Raw genomic sequence first — 22,393 nt, forward strand, 5'->3', positions numbered from 1 at the left:
AAGAAATCTAAGGAGAAAATTATTTACAATGAAAAGTTGTGATGAACAAGGGGTTTATAACTAAATGAGAAAGCTGAGAAAAACACAGTCACAAAGAAGAAAGGAAAAGATTGGGTATCTGTTAAGTGCAGCAAGTAGGACTTAAAATGCAGAAAAGGAGGTTTAGGTTTGGCATTGATAAAAAGGGGACTTTCAAATGGAATAATGGAGTAATGAAATCTTTGAGGAGGTTTGGGGATTTCCATCACTAGGGGTCTTTAAGAACACATGAAAAGCATCTGACAAGGATGTCTGCTGAATAGAGCAATAGACTTAAGGTCTACTTAAGGTGCCTTCCAGCTTTATTTTTCTATCAAATACAAATTTTCCTCTGATTCCTATGTCTTTATTTGACTCAAACACATCAAAGAATGACTATCCTTAGAGCCATATAACATGGCATTAAGAATTAAAATATACTAACAAATATTTTCAGAAAAAAATATTGACCATTTCTATTCATTGCCTACCTATGGAGAAATGTTGTACCAAAAGGAATGACATTTTTCACATCAGAAAAACATCAGAGATCTAAAAAGGAGAAATATTAATAGAAAGTTGGTCTCCTCCATGCATTTCCTTGTGTTTCATTCATGAGTTAGTACATTTTCAATTTGAGACTATCTACATCACTGCCATGGAAGAGCACATCTATAATTTGGTCTATCTACTGGTTATGTATTTCTCACACTGTCAAATGAGGTGACTTATTGTCAGTGTTTTCTTTTGAGCAGGCAGCTGATGCAGTTCTGTGTATAGCGTTGCTGAAAACCTCTTTCACTCCATCTTGCATACTGTTTCGCTTTTCTTCCAGTAGTTAAAATACATCTTATTTATGGGTATCTCTCTCAGAGCTGTACTGACTTGAACATTAATGGCTGCTCCAAAGTTACAGGATTTCTGCTTCAGCTAGTTATAGGTGCCCAAGGAACCCAGCTCGTGGCTCTTCACCTCTTGGATACGCTTGCTAGGATTCCTGCAGTGTGGCTGCAGATGTGCCATGTAACTGCTGAGAAACAGACGTTGAACTGTGCAACAGAAAATGTTTCAGCTTTTTCTCACTAGAGTAGGCTTCCAAATAGTACCAAGTCAAGATGTTAATGAACTTGTCATTTTGTCATTGCCTTTACAAACAGCAAATAACTAAATTTATCAACAGTTTGTGAGGTTTCTTGCTCAGATACTGCTGGATTATCTAGTTCTCATAACAGTCATTTTGATCTGCTAATGAAAATTTAAATGGCTGAATTTTTTGGCTAGAATATCACTCTTTCACTCCTTTCTTTTGATGGTGTATCGAAGAGGCAGTTATCAGCTAAGTCCAGATTTACAACTGAATTATTTTTTTCAATTCTCATTCCATGTTGAAGATTCTTAACAAAAAATAAAGGATTCAGGCAGAATCATTAACATTTAACTCTAGTATTACATCACACCCAAAGGCCAGTTCCTAGATAGAGACTGCAATACATTTCACACCCTGATACTGTTTGGAATATGTAATTCTAAACACAAAAAGAAAAAAAGGAAAGGAAAGGGAAGGGAAGGGAAGGGAAGGGAAGGGAAGGGAAGGGAAGGGAAGGGAAGGGAAGGGAAGGGAAGGGAAGGAAAGGAAAGGAAAGGAAAGGAAAGGAAAGGAAAGGAAAGGAAAGGAAAGGAAAGGAAAGGAAAGGAAAGGAAAGGAAAGGAAAGGAAAGGAAAGGAAAGGAAAGGAAAGGAAAGGAAAGGAAAGGAAAGGAAAGGAAAGGAAATAGAAAAGAAAAAAGAAAAGAAAAGAAAAGAAAAGAAAAGAAAAGAAAAGAAAAGAAAAGAAAAGAAAAGAAAAGAAAAGAAAAGAAAAGAAAAGAAAAGAAAAGAAAAGAAAAGAAAAGAAAAGAAAAGAAAAGAAAAGAGAAAACAGTTTCACTATCTGTTACCATTATTTTCTTCATTGCCACAAGCTTCACGAAAACCAATAAAATTCAGGAGAGGCAGCCACCGCCTTTTACTGCTTTGTTCAACAACACGGTACAAGAATAGACAAAATAAAAACCCACCTGTGCTCCTTGAAACTTACTGTCAGTGACAATTCTGGCTGTCATACCTATACAGAAAAACTCTGTGGGCATTGAGAAATTATCCCTTTCCAGATCTTCTTAAGAGTTCCTGTAGGGCCTCCTCTTTCCTATTATTTATTTTAAAGAAGATTATGGGGACAAAGAAAATACCTTTTCTGTCATACACAGGTTCACAAACAGGGCATCTTTTTCACTGCTTCCTCTGGACAGATCTCCAAATATTTTATGTCAGTTTACTTACTTTGTTCTTCAGTTTGTTTACAGCTACTTTGATTTTTCCGGGGTTGTTTCTTCTTACAAAATACAAGGATCTTCGATCTCATCTGTTGTCAAACTTAGTTTCTGAGGGTGGCCTATCATGCAGCATAGGCATGGTCCAAGAAGCTTGTTCATTCTGTAGGGGATATTATAATATTTTTACTTGTTCACCAGCCCAACATGGGCGAGACTGTGACTGAGATTTGCCTTTTGGCTCTCATCCTCTCTGTCTGCTTATCAATATACACTCAACATATTTACATTGGTGCAGCTCATGGGAAAGCTGCTCCCAAGATTCAGTGGCCTGAAGTAAAGGATCTAGTTAAAGAATACAGTCCAGACAAATATTACTCCTCTGACTTTGGGGGATTAAGCTGGGTTTGGGAACCACTTATGAAATAAACTGTACCCCTGTCATGGGAATGAAGAAGATGCCAAGCACAACTACAGGCTGGGTGGAGAGCAGCCCTGAGAAGAAGGTCTTCTGGGTGTTGATTAACAGGAAGTTCAACATGAGCTGGCTTCAGTGTGCACTTGCAGCCCAGAAACCAACCATGTGCTGGGCTGCATCAAAGGAAGCATAACCAGCAGCTCAAGGGAGGTGATTCTGCCCCTCTACTCTACTCTCATGAGACCCCACCTGCAGTGCTTCATTCAGCTCTGAGAGCAACAACACAAGGGGGACATGGAGCTGCTCGAGTGAGACCATAGGAGGCCACAAGATGTTCTGAGGGGTGGAGCACCTCTCCTATGAAGAGAGAAAGCTGGGCTTTTTCAGCCTGCAGAAGGGATGACTCCAGGGAGACCTTAGAGCAGCCTTCCACTACCTAAACAGGGCCTACAAGAAATGTGGAGAGGAACTTTTTATAAGAGCAAGTTGTGACAGGACAAGGGGCAATGGCTTTAAACTGAAAGAGGGGAGATTTAGACTAGATATTAGGAAGCAATTCTTTGCTGTGAGGGTGGTGAGGCACTGGCACAGGTGCCCAGAGAAGCTGTGGCTGCCCTATCCCTGGCAGTGTTCAAGGCCAAGCTGGAAGGGACTTTGAGCAACCCGGTCTGGTGGAAGGTGTCCCTGCCCATGGCAGGGTGGGTTGAAACTATATGATCTTTATTGTCTCTTCCAACCCAAACTATTCTATGGTTCTATGAGGCTGCACCAAGCCCATCCTCAGCACATGCGTTGCTCCAGACAATGCAAGAAGACAACGCAACTAGGAAGATAGCCAAAATTTCCAAATCCAGTAGTTTATGTCAGCTTTTACCACATTAGTCTTCTATTTACTCTTTTTCTTTAGAAATTTTACTAACAGAGAGTTGACATATTAGACCTTGAACTGTATTTACAAATAATGAAGCCACTTTTCTTCCAGCCACATGGATTCGGTGGGTTTCACTGTGGTTTTAATGACTGTGTTGACGAACCATATGGGGCAAAGTGAGTTTTAGGAAACAAAGACTGTTGTTTTGTTTGGGTCTGAGGCTCACATAAATTAAAGGGCAGCATATCAGAGGCTGCCACTGCGAAACCAACACAGAATCTGATTTCCTTTGCAGTTTGAGAGTATAGTCCTTCTAGGTGAAGACTAAAACCTCTGTGAATGCAGAATACACTTTTTTTCCATATTTAAGCTTTCAGTTCTGTTTCTTACGCAAGGATAAATGATAGGCCAGTCTTTTGAATTTTTAGGAGCATATACTCCAACATTCTATACACACTCCAAAACATTCTACCAAAAAACAACTTTCTAAAAACATATTTACTTTGGGGGTATACTTTGCTGGGCAAACAGTTCAACTTATATCAGGAATTATTAATAAGTCACATTCAGGTCTGAAATAATGCAACAGACCACGTCTGGTATCCAGGCTTTTAAAAAGACAAGGCAAGCCAAGAAAGGAGAAAAAAAAAAAAGAAAAAAATAAAAGAGGTCGAGCTCTGTGTTTCTAGCGTGAAACATCTGTATTTTATCTCATGTACCAGATGATGAAATTGCTTTGGAAGCCAGGAGACACACTAGTGTAAGCTTGATTCACCAAGTGAATACACACACCCTTTCTAATGGATTAGACATTTTGCAAGTTATGGTCAGGTCTTCATTTTGCATGTTCACTTAAATACCACACCCTAAAAACTTGTTCATTCCTCGGTTACACAGTTTAACCTACCACATTCTTCAGAAAAGTACAAAAGTTAAAAAATGGGTATGGAATGAGGTCTGTTTCTGAAGCAAACTCAAAATGGAATATGCACTTCTTCACATGCAGATAATATACGCTGCTGTAAATTTTGCAGCTAAATAGCTGCTGGTTCTGTTTACTATTACATTCACCCCAATAAAAGAATAATCTCCCACAAGCAGTCATTGATCAACTGCATCCTTCCTGTGTATTTTCCTTTTCCTAAGTATAGAGTAAAATAAAAACAGTAAAGATGTACTGAATGAGAGAAAAAAAAAGTAATTCAGGCTTCGAAAGATTGTTTGAAAGAACCTTAATGCAGCTATGCAGGTATACCCATAAAGGTCTCAGAATACGCAATGGAAAAAAAGAAAGGAGTGGGGTGGGCAGAAGACAAGAGACAAATCAGCAGCAGGAGAGAACAGGTCATAATCTTCCAAATGCGAATATGTTACAGCATTTAGAGTGCAGAATTAGAGCATCATGGAAAGAGTTAGGGGACCTTTATAAGCATCATTCATATGTGAAATTTCAGGTTGCTAGTGGCAAGCAAAAATGATTCATTATTCCATATGTTTTTAAGCATGCTAATTTCAAATTCTCATAATTTGTTTGTAAAGTAATGCAAGATAACTAGCTTGGAAATTGACGGTTATTGGGGATTGGGATTTACTTGTCAGCATTCCTATAGTTTCCTTAAATTTACAGTTCACATAAGCCTTCAAAATGGGATAAGTCTAGTATTTTATTACATGTATATATTGTTTTTGTTATATTTTACTCTGTCTATGTAATTGTAATTACCTCACGGAGATACATATCCTGTTTTTGTGGGTTTTATCATGACTATCAGTATTGCAAGGCCAGTGCCACACGCAAAATAAAATCTAACAAAGTAGCATCTCAACTGGATCACATTCAAATCACATCTCATTACACGGTGTAAAAGCTAGACAGGTCACCTTCTGAAAGGAATACGCTTGCAGTTACAAAGAGCCGTGGCACTTCATTTCCTTCTGCATTTCTTACTGCAGCAATTTTGCCATGGTCCTACAATAAAATATACTGTAAAAATATTCTCCTTGTAGAAGTGAATGTCTAGAAGCTAAGGGTGTTACAAATGTACACAGGGATCTACCTCGATAGCAGCTTAAAAATACAACTTTTTTAATCCCCCTTTTATTCATAGAAGAACATGAATAAGTAAGACTTAAAATGAAGAAAACAAACCATCTTTAAAGTGTCTGAACACTTACTGATTGCACTACCTAGCATAACAATCCATTGTGCAGGGAGTGGTTAGAGAGAACAAGATGGGCAGCACAAAGAGGAGGAGTATATACTAGTAACAATTATTATAATGCAGTTGTGGATTTAAATGAAATTAATGAAGGACTATAAGGTACTTCAAATCTATCATATTTAAAGGAATTTCTCTTTAATTATGGCTATATCTCTGCTTATATGTCCTCAGGTTTTGTAAAGGGTTTTATGTTGGGTTTTTTTAATACATTTCACGTTTTTCAGAATAAGTTGTGAGCATTTAAAGAGGTCCACAGTTCTTTCAACGTGCACCCATATTTTCCACCCTGAATATTTTTTGAGGATTCATTTAATCTTTCTCTAAAATCAGACTGAAATAAAAAATCTAGGAGTTCAAAGTAAGATCACTTAAGCAAAAAAAAAAAAAGTAAATATGGGGACATTTTGTTAAATTGAATTAGATTTTACTCTTCTTTAATTCATTTTGGAATCAACAGTTAAAGACTTACTGCTCTAGGTTTCGAAAAACTATCCCATTGCCTCATTCAAGTTGCACAAGCCCAAATGAGAAAAGAAATTAGAAAAAAAAATACATTTTTCAGTCTTTCCTCGCCCTTCCAGTTTGATAATCCCTGGATAGATTGAATAGGCAAGAGGCCTATGGTAGTGTCAGAACTGCAATAAACCTTAGCTCAAGAAACAGCACAGTGTGATTCAGTTTCTCAGTTTCTAGAAAGGAATAAGAGAGATTTAGCTGGGTGCATGACAAAGTTGTTACTCATTCTGACAGTGACGCAAGAATAATTGTGACTCTGAGTCGTATTCTGGCTTGAACAGAGTTTAAATAGAAGGCATTATTATAAAAAAAATGGAAAAAGGAAACAAGAAAGAATATAATCATAAGGATAAAAGTAGCTTAATAGGTCTGAAAAGGTCATATGCTTTGGCCTTTAACAAAAGCAGAGCAGAACAGTATAATAATAGAATACAGTGGGTTTTTTTGGAGTCAGTGCCCCACTTCGCAAATATGAGTGGCTTACAACTCCAGATCATAGACTTATGACTTCTACATTTAGGAGTTTCAATTGCAACCATAGAAGTTACAGACTGAAATTTTAAAGGAAAGCTTGTTGGATGCTCAAGTACAGAATGGCATCTTTTTGGTAAAAGCAAAATACAACCCAACAATTTAAACCAAAGAGTTCCAAGCTTTCAATTTATAATTAGCCCAAAGACAAAGGTAATAAAATTTGCATGAGCATTTTTCAGCATTGTAAGGCTATCTTTTGAAAGTTCTGGTTGCATTACTGCAAGTAGTATACACTGGTTTCTGTAAACAAACCTCTTGCATCGCATTTGCCCATTTGGGAACTTTTTGCTATTCAAGAAAATTGTATTTTGAAACTTCACATTATTCTAAACATGTTGGGGTGGTGTTTTCAGTAAACTAAAGCCTATTTCCAGTCAGTAACAGCTTTATCACAGAAAAAATCTTGGTTTAAAAGTCCAGAATTTAAAAAAAAAGAAAAAGAAAAAGAAAAAATAATAATAATTATGAGATTTATTTTGTCAGTACTAAAGTTTGGACATTTAAGCACTTGCATTTGAGTGGAAAGCTGAAAGTTGTCTCCCGCTCCAACTATCAGAAGCCCAACTGCTTGTATACATTCCCCTCTGGTGGTGACCAGCAAATATTACAGAAAATAACAAATGCCAAAGGGGCAAGGATAAATGGAAATAAAAAGTACTTCACCTGAAAAAAGGAACTTTATTTTTAATTATAAGGCTTGAAATGTTTTTTTAATCAATGAGCTCATTTAAAAATTATTCAGCAGTAGTTAGGAACTCTGCTTAACCTTAAATTCCTCCTACTTATTTTTTATATTATACCAACTCTCTTGCCAAGATCAAGGTCCTCTGACAAGACATACTTCAGTAATATTTCTGGCTTGTTTCTTCACACACGTAACTGGTATTAAATTACAGCACTTAAAACTACCCAGTAGGGGTTTTTTAAAAAATATAACATAAACCAGGGTAAGGTACCTGGATGCAAAGCTGCTGAAAAAGGAAATGAAAATTTGTTTTATTTACTGCACATTTAGAAAAAAGCCAGTGATATTTTCAGTGGGAAAATCAGAACTCTGCCTTGACAAACTGCGAAGGTTTATCAAAGCACCTGATGGAGTAACAGAGGATGTGCAACTGCAGGCAGACATGAGGAACAGATGGTCTTTCTTTCAGTCAAGGTGATACAAGCAAAGTGAAAAAAAAATCAACAACCAAAAAATACATGACTGTGCAACATACCATTACTTATTAAATGCTCTTTTTCACAGACTGCCAAATTAGTAGTATCTAAAAGCGAAAGATCCCCACTGCAGGCCAGAGTGGATCTTCTCTCAAGAGCAGAAAAAGAGAAAGGGTCTGCACATTTAAGGATAGGAGAAAAAAATCTATTAGCACAAACCATCCAGCTTTTCCAGTTTATTCCTTATATTCTTACAGATGACATCAACAAGAACACTCTGTTAAGGATTTTCAACAGTGAAGTGTCTGGAAAAAAACATGAAGCAGAGGATTAGTCTCTCAAAAAAAATCTTGTAACCATTGCTCACTCTAGTGACTCTTACGAGAGTAAGCAATGGTCACCAGCAAGTTACTTTGAGGATTATTTGGATAAGCAAACTGAAAATGCTTGTGTGCTATTTGATTTAAGTACAGCTAGAGGCCTGAAAGAGACTCATACTGCCTCTACACTCAGAGGCACTTAAACAGACTAGAATCCTCTTGGAACAGCATGTTGTAACCTGACATAAAGAAGACAGGTCTTCCACAGGGAAAAAAAAAGAGATAGATCCTTTCTGTCAGCAAGAGACAGAAAGAATCTAAATTCACAGGACCTGGCAGAAAGCCTTACAAGATACCCACATCCACACACTTAGAAGGGCTAAGAAAAGCAGAAGTAAATGCTCATTCTCCTCAAGAACGGTGAAACTTACAGTCAAATAAAAAGAGTATCCTAAAACTACTTGTAACTCTAGCTTTTTGTTCCCTAAACTACCCAACTGTTTATCTCCATGCAAATATGTAATTTATACCCAGATAGTACAAAGTACAGAGCCTAATCAGGATTTTTCAAAAAATCTCCTTTCACCATAAGCATTCAGTGAATCTGACAACTGCCTCCCCAGCACCAGGAGCCTCATTGAAAAGAGCTCCAGCACTGAGGCCCCAGTTATACTGATGATACCAGAAGATGGGACATTTCATTGCTGCTTTAGGGAGCACTGAATCCACTTTACACACTGAGATCTTCTTGTGTCTCTGAAGTCCTTCATAAATAGCTAACCATGTGCTATTCTCCCACCCCTGCAACTTCAGAGATCACTTATTAGTAAATACCACCCCCTCTATGTCTGCAGCTCCCAATGTTTATATATCATTTAAACCCTTTCTTCTTCCCACAGTCCAGAGACTCTGTACCTTCCTCACTTGTCTTTATCTTTCCAATGAGCTTTTCCAGAAGCTCTCATTTTCGCATGATACCTGATAGTATACACCTTAACTTCAGGTATGCTCACTATGAAGTCACAAAGGTGACACATCCTTCCTGTGTGCTCAAACCCAGGGTTTTTGCGCCAGCTCTTTAGCAGAGTTTGAGTCTGCACAACTTAAAATTCCGCTTCAGGCATTTTCTACCTCCAGAAGGCCTCTGTACCTTTGGAGTTGAAAATTGTCTTCAGGTGTTACTTACTGAAATACCATCCTCATCCCACCTGCCTTGGTCCTTGCCTCACCATGGCCACCAACACTTCTGGCTACTAAAGCCAGATACTATGGCCCCTGTTCAGAGAGGACAGAGGTGCTGTAGCCAGAATGGTGGTGACAATGAAAACTCTCCTAATCTGCTACTATATCTGCTTCTTATTGCACCAGTTCCTAATGAGAGCTGCAACACTACAGGCTTCCACTACCCTGTGCAAGTAGCATTCACAAGTAGTCCTGGCAAAGAATGACAAATTACATCTTTGCTGATTGCCCTACTATTAAACATCCAAGTTTTGATCCACTGTGTTGAACCCTCCTGAATTTTTCTTGTTCTGGCCAGGAACAGCATATTGAAAGATTTTTTTAGCACATACAGTTTTTAAGATATTCTCAGCTGCTGGCAGAACCAGACATGGATGTGACATATTGTTAAGAACCATCTCCCAGCCCCATTCTTTCAGAGATAGCTATGGCTCAACTCATTTAACAGTACAGCTATAATTAATATGTATTATTATTTCTCCTTCTGCACCTGTGCCATGTTATACATATGCCCACTTTTCTATTCAGTGCTTCTTTGCTTAATAAAATACCCTCCATTTCCCTTTGTGGGAGAGGTCTCTATATAAGTCTCTCGTTCTCCTGCATCCTCTTTTTACTCAAAGCATTTGATTTCATGACTTTCATTCAAAATGTCAACATTTTAAAGTATCTTGCCACAACAGGTAGAACTAAAAAGTGTAGCAATGTGCTTATGCACGTGGCTAATGGATACTGTTAGCCAGTCCATCTGCTTACAGAAATCATACATACTTAATTGGCAGGAAGAGCTGGACGTGCTAATGGAAGTGCAGAGCTCAATCTACAAACAACTTCTGACTTGTTCTTTATTTTTTATTTTCTGTCTGCTGGCCCATAATTCCATTTCAGTCAGACATGAATCTACCTACTGTTGCAAGTACTTGGATCAAAATATAGAGCTGTATGCTGAGACCTATCATATTGTACAACAGCCTTTCTCCATATTACATATAATCCTTGTATTTCCTTGCCATTTTAGAGCTGAGTAACATATTTAAGGAAGTCTACGTAAAGCATAATCAAAGTCTTAGTTTTCCACAGGTATAAAAACTCCATTTGACACACATCAGACTCTTCCTTTTGGAGGGAAATATCAGGAAATGGCTTTGGGGAGAACTGCTTAACAGATCTGCTTTCCAAACACTCATTCCTCTCCTTTTTACTCAGCGTTTTCTCCCTTAGTTACAGGATAATGGTGTTCTCCAGCCAGCTAATAGAAATTCCCCATGAAAATACCTCAGTAGATGAAGTTTTCCAAATTTACATACTTTCTAGTTTGTAATCTATTAGGATTACAGATATAGATTTGGTTTGTGAGCACTACATTATTAAGATGTATTATTGTTCTCATTTGAGATGAACAGTCTAGAAGAGTGCCTTAGTGGCTCTCAGGATAACATTTACATTTTCCTTCATTACAACTCTTGAATACAATCATCAACTTCTTCAACTCAGTGTATTCAAAAAATTCACAGCAGTACATTTTCAAAACAACTTAGAAAAAGACATGGGAAATGGCCCTCCAAAAGAGGAGGGAAATGAGTAAAACCATCCTGTAAGACAGTAAAAAAATCACGTTATTCCTTTTCATTGCAGATGAAAAAAAAATATTGCAGTCCTGTGGTCCTTCATGCAGGACTTGTGAGAAATCTCCTGACGTATGTACTTCATGTCCAGAAGGTAAGAGACTTCAACTTCCTTGGGTAAGTTTTGCAAGAGGCTAAAATATTCCGCAGCTTACACACTTCCAGGGAATATCTTCATCAGTGGTCACTAGAAAGTTCTTTGACAACTGAAAGCGCAGGCAGTTAATCATTCAATTACCAGATGAAGTCAGGCATTAGCTAGGCAATAGGCACATACCCTTAGCAATATAGGTAAAAAAATTATTAGGCGGATGCTGCTGCTTTCCTTTATTTTCAATCAAAAGCTGCAGACATCATGCAGGAATTACTGAATAGTGATTTATTCAGGAAGATGTTATAGAGAATCCTGATGATTCCTTCTAACCTTATATTTCAGTGAAGATTGAGCAAACTATTTTGGGAAACGGCTTAAAGAATGTTTTAGTCACCTTTAGTCACATCAAAAAGTTACATTTCAAGGAAGTTGAAGGCTCTCTTTGTAGCTATCCAAGGCAGCAATCTTTTAAATCTAATTGGTGTCTTTTCCCACCTGGATTGCTCTTTTGGCAGGAAAATTTCTTACCCATGATACCTGTGTTTCTCTGTGTCCTCAAAAAACTTTTGGCAATGTTCTAAGTGGAAAATGCGAAATGTGCATGGATGGCTGTGAAATGTGTTCTGACCACTGGCACTGTCAGAAGTGTCAGGCTGAAGAGGACCAACCACTCTTCCTCCATGAAGGCAGATGTTTACAGGAATGCCCTGAGTAAGTAACTTCCCTTTGATGACTGCTCTTCATTTTCTCACTGTGCTCTTTCTTTTTAAAGTTCAGATCCATTATAAACCTTTCAAGGGAGACCTTACTATAACCTCAGATACCAGAAACTATCTCAAAGTAAACGTCATTTTCATCTGGCCTGAACAAACAGCATTTTCTCTTGCTTAGAGAAAAAGTGAAAAAACAGAAGCAAAAGCATGGTTTCCCATTTACTTCAGTAGGACCATGGTACCTAAGGGTGGTTCCTTATGCTGACTGAAAAAGTCATTCTGCTAACTTGTTTGTTCTTCAAAGCAGTACAGAGCAGGGATGTGGAACAAGAACAGATGTATCAGACTCCTGATACAGAAATACAGTGTTTAGTGATGTGTTTCACTCTTTGTTTATATTCTTTATTTTTCCTATAATAAGTGTAATTCAAAAAAGAAAGGTTCCCATTTGACTATGGTGGATATTAGATCAGGTTCCCTGTTTCTGTGGTTTTTTTCATCAACATTTGTCATGCCTATATAGACATAAAAAATTTGTACTATGCAGCATGAATATCTCGCTTGGTTAACCTTTTTCTGTGGAGAAATGTGCATCTCCTGCTTTTCTTACAATCCAGTACAAATTCTCTGGCAGTACTTTCCGTCTAACTTTGTCAGATAAGACAGGAAGGACCAGTGGAGCAGACTTTCATCATCAAATGTCAGAGTAAATGCAAAGTAATTGCACTAAAGTCAAGTCTAGAAAGAACTTTCAATATCAGAATTTGTGGCATACAAACAAAGATAATGTTTTGATATTAATGCATTCATTCTCAGTACTCATTCCCCAGTCATCCCACACAAGGTACATATTACAAAATTTAGCCTTTTCTCAGTTATCCCCCACAAGGTCAGTATTACAAAATTAAACCTCTTCATCTATCACTATTCTTTTCAGTTGTCGTTATTCCCCTTTTCACAAATTCCACATTATAAATAATGGCTTCCCAGACATCATTCAGCAGAGTCCACCAGAGTTAAACTCTGGTTTTCAGCTGCTGAGGCAAAGTTCATGAGGCACAGCTACTCTCCACTGCAGCATAGTATTACATAAGATTATCTTTTCTGGGCTATTTTTTAGGCTGGGACATGTTGTATGGGATAGAAAAGGCTGACTTGCTGCACTGGTAATTTCTGACAGGATTTTGAAAGACTGAGCTAGGCAAGTACTCAAGACTTGAACAAGAGAAGAAGATAGGACAGTGAGAAACAGATGCAGAATCATGACGAAGGTTATGAAGAAGAAAAAAAAAAAAGATTATAATAAGTGGTAGGCACAGCTTTTCGTGCCTTTTCACTAATCTTGATCTTAATGCAACTCCTCAGCCTTTCTTTAGAAAGATCATACCCAAGAAGGAAAGGAGAAGCACCCATCTATAGGGAAGAATGAACATGTTCCCGGGACATGTGAAGTACATGTTGTGGGACTACTTTCAGTGTTAACTTCTTCCTTAGTTTCCATCAATGGTTGCATACATATAAATAAGTAATCATCTCAAAATGTGTATTTGCTTGTCCTTTAACCTTCTCAAATTTGGTTTTGAGAACGTAGAGAGACTGGATTGCAACCAGCCCCTCCTTTATCCCTCTCCTCCTGAAATATAAGCACAATTTTTTGGTATATTTTCTTTAAGACTAATAGTTCCAGTTGTGGCTGTCTATGGTTGCTTTCAAACCACAAATACCACAGCACAGTAAAATGTGCTCCCTCTTCACTGTCTCTAGCTTGCTGTCATTAAACACAGGCACCACTTACACAACCTGATTTTGTTGGGTTGGTTTTTTTTAATCTCAGCTCACCGTATTCTTCCCAACCTTCACACTTCCAGGATTTTCTCTTTCTCCCCTCTAGGGCCACTGAGGTTATACTTCTCTCTCTTTCCCTGATACCACTTTTTAGAGTCAGCTGTGCAAGACTAGAGATTTCATCTTTCTTTTCCCAAACATAGATATTTCTATCTTATGTAAGGGGAGAATCAAGAAATGAGCAAGAAAGTTCAACTAGAGAGTGCGTACAAGGACAAATGAAGGCCAGGCACCCTTCATAGTACTAACTGTGCACATTTTCTGCACTGAACTGTTTGATAACTACAGACTGACCAGCACTTTGTCTTTGTTTTCATTCAATAGGGGATATTTTAATGATTCTGAGACCTGCAAGGAATGCAGCGGATCCTGTAAGACATGCATGGGAACTGCAACTAAATGCCTGTCCTGTAAAAGTCCCTTGCTTCTGGAGCAGTGGAAATGTAAACCTACCTGTTCAGAGAAGCATTTTGCCTCTGAAGGAATCTGCGTACACTGCCCTGAAATGTGTCTGGAGTGCATTCACAATGAAATATGCAAAGGTATGATATAGAACTGTTCTCATTTTGGCTAAAATCCATCTGGAGCTGTCTAGAGACAGACTGACAAGCACAGATCTGAAAAATATCTGTAATGAGCAAAAATAAGACAAAGGTTAAGCAATCAGTGCTTAATGAAGAGACTCAACTGTTTATGATGAGTCTAAATAGTTAATCTGTAAAGATTTCATACTGCTTTGCCTGTGCCTGCTGCCCTACAGAGATTGCTGTCGATTTGATTCTATTTATGACCTGGTGTACCCATGCCTAAACATTTGCATACACATTTACACCAATGCGAAATACAGAATGTTTCTTTCCTAGTTTGGTTGAACTTTACACTCATTTACCATTTTTGCAAATGACAACTCATGGTAGAAAATTAAATCTCGGTAATGAAACATATCAGGAAAGTCCTGAATATCCTGGTGAGTCTGAATGTTCCCACCAAAATTTCTAGGATAGTTAATATTGAGCAAGCTATTCTGGAAACATAAACATGGATGAAACGGGGGGGGGGGGGGGGGGGGTGAAGTCATAAGCAAACCTATCAAACCAAGTACTTGTATAAAATTAGCAGCTGAATCCCAGCTCTATGCAAAGACAAGCATTCAGGTCCATATATTCCAGCCACATGTATATTTTATTAATATATCAAACAGAACTTCAGTTGTAGACATCCCTGATTTTGCAGGAAGCCCGTAATACCTCAGTACCTATATTCAGTGGCAGCACAGGCTGGTTAATATCGGCAATGCTGAACAGGTGACTTCCCTTCTCAGTCTCTTGATGTAATACAGAAGATGCTGTGTGACAGTCGGGCCATTAATGGGCAGTTTGGAGGGGGAGGAGTCAAAGAAAGAAAGCACTGTCTTCTTACCCCCTGTTATGACAGGCACTGCAAGATTCATGGTTTCCTAGGATTTCTTCACTCCCTCACTTGCAGAGGTCAGATTTTGCTGCCCATGTGCTTACCTATTGTTTGCTGTCCCCTATAGAGTGCATGGATGACTTTTTCCTGCATGAGGGGAAGTGTGTGCAGGACTGCCCTTCTCATTTCTATGCCGAAGACAAGCACTGCTTTCCCTGCCATGCAGACTGCAAGGACTGTGATGGGCCGGATCCAGATGACTGCACTGAGTGTGCCATCAGCTACTTTGTCCTCTACAGCGGGACATGTTTTGAAGAGTGTCCTGAAGGGACATACTATGAAGAAGCCACTGAAGACTGTCAAGGTTGGCAGCTGTTGTTTTCCCCAGAACAGTACTGACATACAAATGGGTCTGGTTAAAGACCGTCCCAAAAGGGCCTGCATATACCGCCTAATGTCACTATCAATGTCCTGGAAGCAGAGGAGGTGGCTAATGCAGAAAAATAACAAGGCATAACTTTGATCAGCAAAAAAATGGAGAAAGCTGAGAGGGAGGTAGCAGAGCTTATTGTTTTCAATATTATGGGTAACCGCTCTGGTGGGTTACTATGGGTAATTATGGTGGGTTATTATGGGTAATTCTGGTGGGTTATTATGGGTAACCACTCTGACTTTTTGCTACATATTGCTGAGGACAGAATGTTGAAAACCACTGTTCAGCAAAAGCAGTGCCAGTGCAAAAGACAACCCAAGGAACTGCCTGCGTAAGATTGAAAACAGTAAAATGGGCTTTTTTTAGACTATGCAGAAGCAAAGCTATCACTCTGTTTTCCTCAGTGTCTCATCCTCAGATGATGGCTGCTCCTTGCAGCATTAAGCTGAAATAATAATCTGAAATGCAGCAAGAAATTATGACATTTCTACTGTTTGTCATTTCAGCATGCAACTGGACATGCCAGACTTGCTCTTCTTCCACTGCTTGCCTCACCTGCAGAAATGGCCTAATGCTGACCCATGATGGGCACTGTGTGCCATTTGGACACTGCTCTAGCACTGAGTACTATGTTGAGAAAACTCAGACCTGCAAGCCCTGTCATAAGAAATGCTTCCACTGCTCTGGACCCACTAAACACCAGTGTCTTAGCTGTGCCAATAACCATTATCTACTTAGTAAGTGTCTTGTTTCTGCCTCTACATTTTATTCTACACTGAATGCATGAAATAGGCAAGCTTCTGTCACATTTACGAAACACGTAGGGTCGCTCCCACTGATCTGACAGGTAGAGATGATTACTTGTGCAGCACTACCTGGAAGCAACAAATGCCAAGGCTGAACAAAACTTGTAAGTTTCATGTACTACAGTTCCTGTTATTTCCTACAAGGAACTTACAAGATGAGCGGGATATCCTTAGATTTTTGTCTGGTTTTGGTTTCTTTGGTTGTTTTTTTTTTTAATGTACACACAAAGAGCTCATATCTTCATGTTGGCTTGTTTAATCCCTTCAGAGATATGATGAGAAAAGCAATAGTTAAGCAGAGCTGTTAAAAAATGGTTCATGAATCACTAGGTCACTGTCTAGTGGATGACTGAGGTGCAAAACTACTTTTCTGACTTTGGAGCAAAAGACTGTATTGTCTCAGAAACAAATCAGTAAAAAGTAAAAAATCTCAGAACTTAAGCTTTATTTCTTCACATATACTTTACAGAAAATCCTTGGGAGAAAACAAACAATTAAAATGCTACTTCCTGCAGGAAAAAACAACAAAAAAAAAAAACAACAACAAAAAAAAAAACAAACCAGCTGAAGAGTCTGAATTAAAACTGAACCTAAGTTTTTGAGTCTGATTCTGATGAAGATTTTACATACTTAAAATTCTAATATCTTGCATCAGACCTGTCTTTCTTACCAACACACTTAGATTCTTTGCACTGTTACAATTGGTAAAATTGATGGAAGCATGTGAATAAACATCCTGGACTGGAGAAAGAATTGCAAAAAAAAAAAAAAACAAAAAAAAAAAACACAAAACAAACAAACCAGAAATAAGGAGAAGTGTCTTCCTTTGTCCAGTTGCAACCCAAGCAGCGAAACTATAAAGACAAGCTAGATAAGGAGTACAAGCTACTAACGGATAACCATTGCTCTCTTAACTTGATGCACTTGCAGTTAGTTGCATCAGTCCTACCTTCTTGTTCAAGATCCATAGAATCATGGTATCAAAGAATAGTTTGGGTTGGAAGGGACCTTAAAAATCATCTGGTCCCACCTGCCCTGCCACAAACACGGACACCTTCCAGTCAACCAGATTGCTCAAAGCCCCATCCAAACTGCCCCTGAACAATTCCAAGGATGGGGCAGCCATGGCTTCTCTGGGCAACCTGTTCTAGTGTCTCACCAACTTCACAGCAAAGAATTTTTTCCTAACACCTAATCTAAATCTACCCTCTCCCAGTTTAAAGGCATTTCCCCTTGTCCTATCTCTACATGCCCTTCCTCTTTTAATGGCGCTCTGAAATCTCAGTGAAAACATGGGATGTACCTGGTACATTTGGCAGTATTACAGGCACTTATTACAATCTGCTTTAGCAGCAGCTGAAGATAGGGGTAAAGACAAATGAACAAGTGTCATTAAATCTCAAATTTACCATCATATTTGTGATATGCACAGAATACAATGAGGTCGATGTTTAAAGTGAAAATTAAGGAAAATAGCAATGTGGGTAGAAAAGTTTCCTGGTTACCATTTCTTCTTCCATATATTCTGAAAGAAATCACAGCTGCCATTCATTATTATGTATTACACATTTCCCAAAGATAAAAAATTACCTGAAGAGCCTGCTAATGCACATAAAATGCAGAAATGAGGACTGATGAACTGGTAAGACTTAGAAGAAACAAAAAACAATTACTATATACCAGCATTCTCTTGTTCTGGCACACACTCTAGCAGCACCTTCTGTCAGAATGATTGTTTGAGATGTCTTATAGCAGCAAGTACTGAATATGACGTGTTATTCTGCATCATTGTCTGTGCAGATACAACTTGTGTTGAAACATGCCCAGATGGATATTATGTTGACAGTGATGAGGGACAGTGTTCCCCATGCCACAGCACCTGTGTCACTTGCACTGGAAAACACAGCTCACAGTGCCTTTCCTGCAAACCGGGCTGGTACAGACAAGGAAAAGGATGTGTAAACCAGTGTCCAGCAGGGTAAGGTCCAAGATCTTTAGCTAAGAGATACATCACAGAAAAAGCTTGCAGAAATTAGATCACTCTGCCATTTTATTTGAGAGTGAGACAGAACTGAATTCTATATTCAGGTGAGAAATTCTTATGTTGTCACAGTACACAGGTGGTGGAAAACCTTCCCTCACTATAGGAAACTGTAAAGTTGGTACCCAAACTGGGACTAGTTTTATGTGGTGTGGCCTTTCTTACACTCCAAGGATGTTCTTCAGTTATGCTTGTCGGGGACAGTGTAAAACAGAATAAACATCGGAAGCCACCTCTTAGCTTTAGCACAGGAAGCAGCGTAACTTCCTTCAAGCACCCTTGCAGCCTTCACTTAGCCTGAAGTTCAGATGAGGTTACTTCTGGTTTGCACTGAGTAAATGTTTATAATGGCATATAATAAACCAACCATTAAAACACCTTTCGACTGAGGACTCATAATTCTAGTCAGAAATTTCATTAATATGACTCCATGTAATTTCAAAACCTGAATTCAGTGTGCTCTTGTGAATATGTCTCCAAAATTCAAATTTGGGAAGTGGATCTATGATTTCTGGTTCAGGTCCATTTCATTTTGCAATATAGTAAAGATCACACTGCCTGTTAAATTGAGTTATCATCCCATTAAATTTGGAAGTCTGTAATGACCGCATGTCAAAAAAAACACTGTGCAGCAGTTCCTTTTCGCCAGCAGCTTAACTGAACTGAACACTGCTCTAATAATATCCTTTGGGTAAGCCTGCTTATGCACTGAAAGGAACTATGAAATTTCTGAATTTTCATCTAACAGCAGGTCAAGGAGCAGTGAGGAATTCACCGCTTACCCAACATCTCCAGAGTATCTCTCAGGGCCAAAACAGAGTTGAGGTTTTATGAGCCCTACCTATACTTTGAGTCTGAATTAACTCTGGATTTTAGAAGGCCTTATTTTATACAACCTTATCTACAAGTCTTGCTTTATAGCTGAATTCCAATGGCCAAAGGGAATTAAATAAAATTAATTCTATTTTGACTGAGATTGCAAATGTTTACTGCAATCACATCAATATCACTTTTCTACATTGATGTAGTCATAGTAAAAGCTAAGAATGAAGGATGTTTTTGTTCTGTTGTCACTGCTGGGCTTTGTGCAAAGCCATGACTATCTGATCTGTTTCAGGTATTTTGCACAAAACTCCACTGGATCATGTCAGAGATGCCATAAAGGTTGTAAGGAGTGCATGGGGCCTCAACCCACAGACTGCCTTTTCTGTGACACATATTTCTACCTGTTGCGCTCCAAGAATGAATGCATTAGCTCTTGTCCTGAGTACTACTATGAAAACAAGGACAACAACGTGTGTGAAAGATGTCACCCTTCCTGCCAAACGTGCGAAGGTAAAAGCTTTGACCAAAATAAGGGTTATCAAAACACCTGCCAAGGATTATCAAAACACCTAACATCTCCTTTGTTTTTTTACCCTCTGCTCCAAGATTGGGAAACACCTCACTAAGACATATACCATATGTAGCGCTACCAACCTGTCCATGACCGAAGTAGCTGCAGTGGGTGATGCAGGCCTCTCCTGTGGCTGCGGGCTCACCCTGGCCCTGGGTGATTTGCTGCACTGGCTGCTCCATGCTGCCACCTTACTTTCAGAGTATTGATTGATCAAGATCAAAGCAGGTATATGAATTCCTGCCAAGCTCCCAGCAAGGCTGCCTCCGGCCATGGAGCACAAGTGTAAAGGCAGCCACTCATGGGGAGGGTTGGGAGCAAGTCCTGGTGCCAAGCTGGTGAAGGGACATAGACAACAGTAATGAATTTTCCATGAGGCAGGCCTCTCACAAAGATACTCATCAACTTCAAAAAAAGATGGCTCTGTTGGATACACAGCTGGACCTTGTTCCTCACACAAACACTGAATAATGACTGAATTATATCTCACTCTTTGAGCTGTCCTACTATGTTACTCTGTGAAAGTCAAGGAACCTAAATCCAACCACACATCTTTATAGTCTGCAAAGGGAAGAGTGATGTCTGCTGGTTTTAATGTAGCTAAGTATTTTTCAATGTTAACTTTGAGAGACCATCTGTTTTGTTCTGTGACACACTTACACATTCATTTACTTCTTTTTCCTAATTCATTCAATTCTGAAGAAGCATCATTAATCCTCTTGGATCCACTTGACATCCTTTTATGTCTGAACAGCATTAGATGATAGCTAACAGTACCACTCTGCAGCTTAGACCACACCTTACTGTAACATACAAAATTTGTTTTGGATAGTGGATATATTGGGTAGCATACATAGCTAATTGCAACATAACAATATTTAAAATTGTGGAAATAACTCTTAAATGAAACCACGTTCAAGAACTACTAAAATTTAATTGTATAATAGCATTATAGTAACTAACAAAAACATTTTAGCCTGGACTTGGGACAAAAAGATAGCCATTTTCATTTACAGACAACTTCCACTGGTATTTACTTCATTTGGGATAAATACTACAGGACAGACTTTCTGTTGTGATTACACAGACACTAAGATGAAACACAAACCAGTCCTCCTAAAAAGCAAACCTGTAAGTGTTCTAAAATGCATCTGTACTGTTGATGAGGGAGCAAAGAGATATTGTGGTGTCTGGTTTCTCAAAACAGGAAGGCAAACCCTTTAGTGCTTTGAAAAATCACACAGTAAATTCACTGGCTTATAGAAGGACGCTGATTTCAGATGTTTAAGTGCTGCTAACTTGAGCTACTTAAATTTCCATTTTCTTCCTTGCAGATGGTGGCAGAAAATGCCCAGTTGCAGGGAAATGGACAGGTGCATCTTAACACATAGGACAAACCCTTCACTTCAATGTTTCACAGAAATACTGCATGTAGCATCTGTCTTCAAAAAGAGTCTCCAAAACACAAAGTGCATATGATGGTCTGTTTGCACCTAGTGAAGGATTATGTTCCCTTGCAACTAAAAAACTTACTTAATTTTGCTGTTGAAACACAAACATACCTTAATTCATTATAGTTTGGAAACAGTTAACTATCAGGCCTAATAAATATTGATTTTGTGAAGGAGAGCATGTGGCCAAGGTTCTCCACAATTTTACTTCAATGCATTGACCTAATTGATTCCCCTGAAAGTGCCAGAGCTTCCATGTACAACTGATTCCCAAATCAGCTCCTCATGAATACCAAAACATGTAAGAAATACATTTGTACATAAAACTTCAAGACTAGGCCAAAGGGTTTTTTAATACCAACCTCCTCACACTGAACTCCTCACTGCTGATTCCTGCTGTTGGCAAGTACCCTTTTCTTTGGCGGCAATGGCCAGAATAATTTTAAAAGGAAGTTAGATGACAATTTTTTCCTGTTGTAAAGTTGTTGTTCTATTTACCTTTCCAGGAAAGGGAGCATTCAGCTGCACATCTTGTGTATGGAGCTACAGTTTATCAGGTGGAATGTGTAACTCAGACTGTTTTGTAGGTGAATACAAAGTCCAGGAGGCACCAGAACAAGAGGTACCTGTTTGTAGACATTTTCTCCTGTCACTTGTATGCTGAACTTTAACTTCTGAACACAACACAAACAACACAGAATGCTCTTATCTGAGTTTTCAAGGCTGCTTATCTTTAAATGCATTTATTTCTTTGTTTTCTTGGCAGAGTAAGCACTGTTTTTCTTTCTGGGGTTGTCTACTATAGAGTAATTCTCTACCATTAAAGGCACAACATTGTCAGTGATAACATCAAAGCCATGTGAACAAAATCAGCTAGATTAGTAATACAGCTTTTTTTTTTTTTTTTTCTTCTAGTATAACTGAGATTTCCCTGTGGATTTCTCCTGCTTTGCCTGTAAGACATCACA

The 22,393-nt window shown here is 38.6% G+C and overlaps 2 protein-coding genes across 3 annotated transcripts in view; one reads left to right on the forward strand and one right to left on the reverse strand.

Moving 5' to 3' along the window:
- PCSK5 (proprotein convertase subtilisin/kexin type 5) overlaps positions 1-22,393 on the forward strand; it is a 257,979-nt gene that overhangs the window by 232,251 nt on the left and 3,335 nt on the right. The window contains exons 28-35 of the mRNA XM_065663504.1: positions 11,247-11,330; positions 11,846-12,041; positions 14,213-14,430; positions 15,426-15,662; positions 16,238-16,468; positions 18,338-18,515; positions 19,696-19,913; positions 21,932-22,047. Coding sequence (XP_065519576.1) covers positions 11,247-11,330; positions 11,846-12,041; positions 14,213-14,430; positions 15,426-15,662; positions 16,238-16,468; positions 18,338-18,515; positions 19,696-19,913; positions 21,932-22,047 — 1,478 coding nt within the window. The remainder of the gene's footprint in view (positions 1-11,246; positions 11,331-11,845; positions 12,042-14,212; positions 14,431-15,425; positions 15,663-16,237; positions 16,469-18,337; positions 18,516-19,695; positions 19,914-21,931; positions 22,048-22,393) is intronic.
- Positions 1-22,393, reverse strand: part of LOC136005741 (riboflavin kinase-like) — a 77,954-nt gene that overhangs the window by 40,220 nt on the left and 15,341 nt on the right. The window contains exon 6 of one of the 2 annotated variants that reach the window (XR_010608866.1): positions 7,718-8,354. The exons of the other annotated variant lie outside the window; for it this stretch is intronic. The gene's annotated coding sequence lies outside the window, so the exon portion shown is untranslated. Of the gene's footprint in view, positions 1-7,717; positions 8,355-22,393 lie in introns of those variants that run through there. 2 annotated transcript variants of the gene reach the window in all.

This window comes from Lathamus discolor, chromosome Z, assembly GCF_037157495.1.
Source record: "Lathamus discolor isolate bLatDis1 chromosome Z, bLatDis1.hap1, whole genome shotgun sequence".
Taxonomy (NCBI): Eukaryota; Metazoa; Chordata; class Aves; order Psittaciformes; family Psittacidae; genus Lathamus; species Lathamus discolor.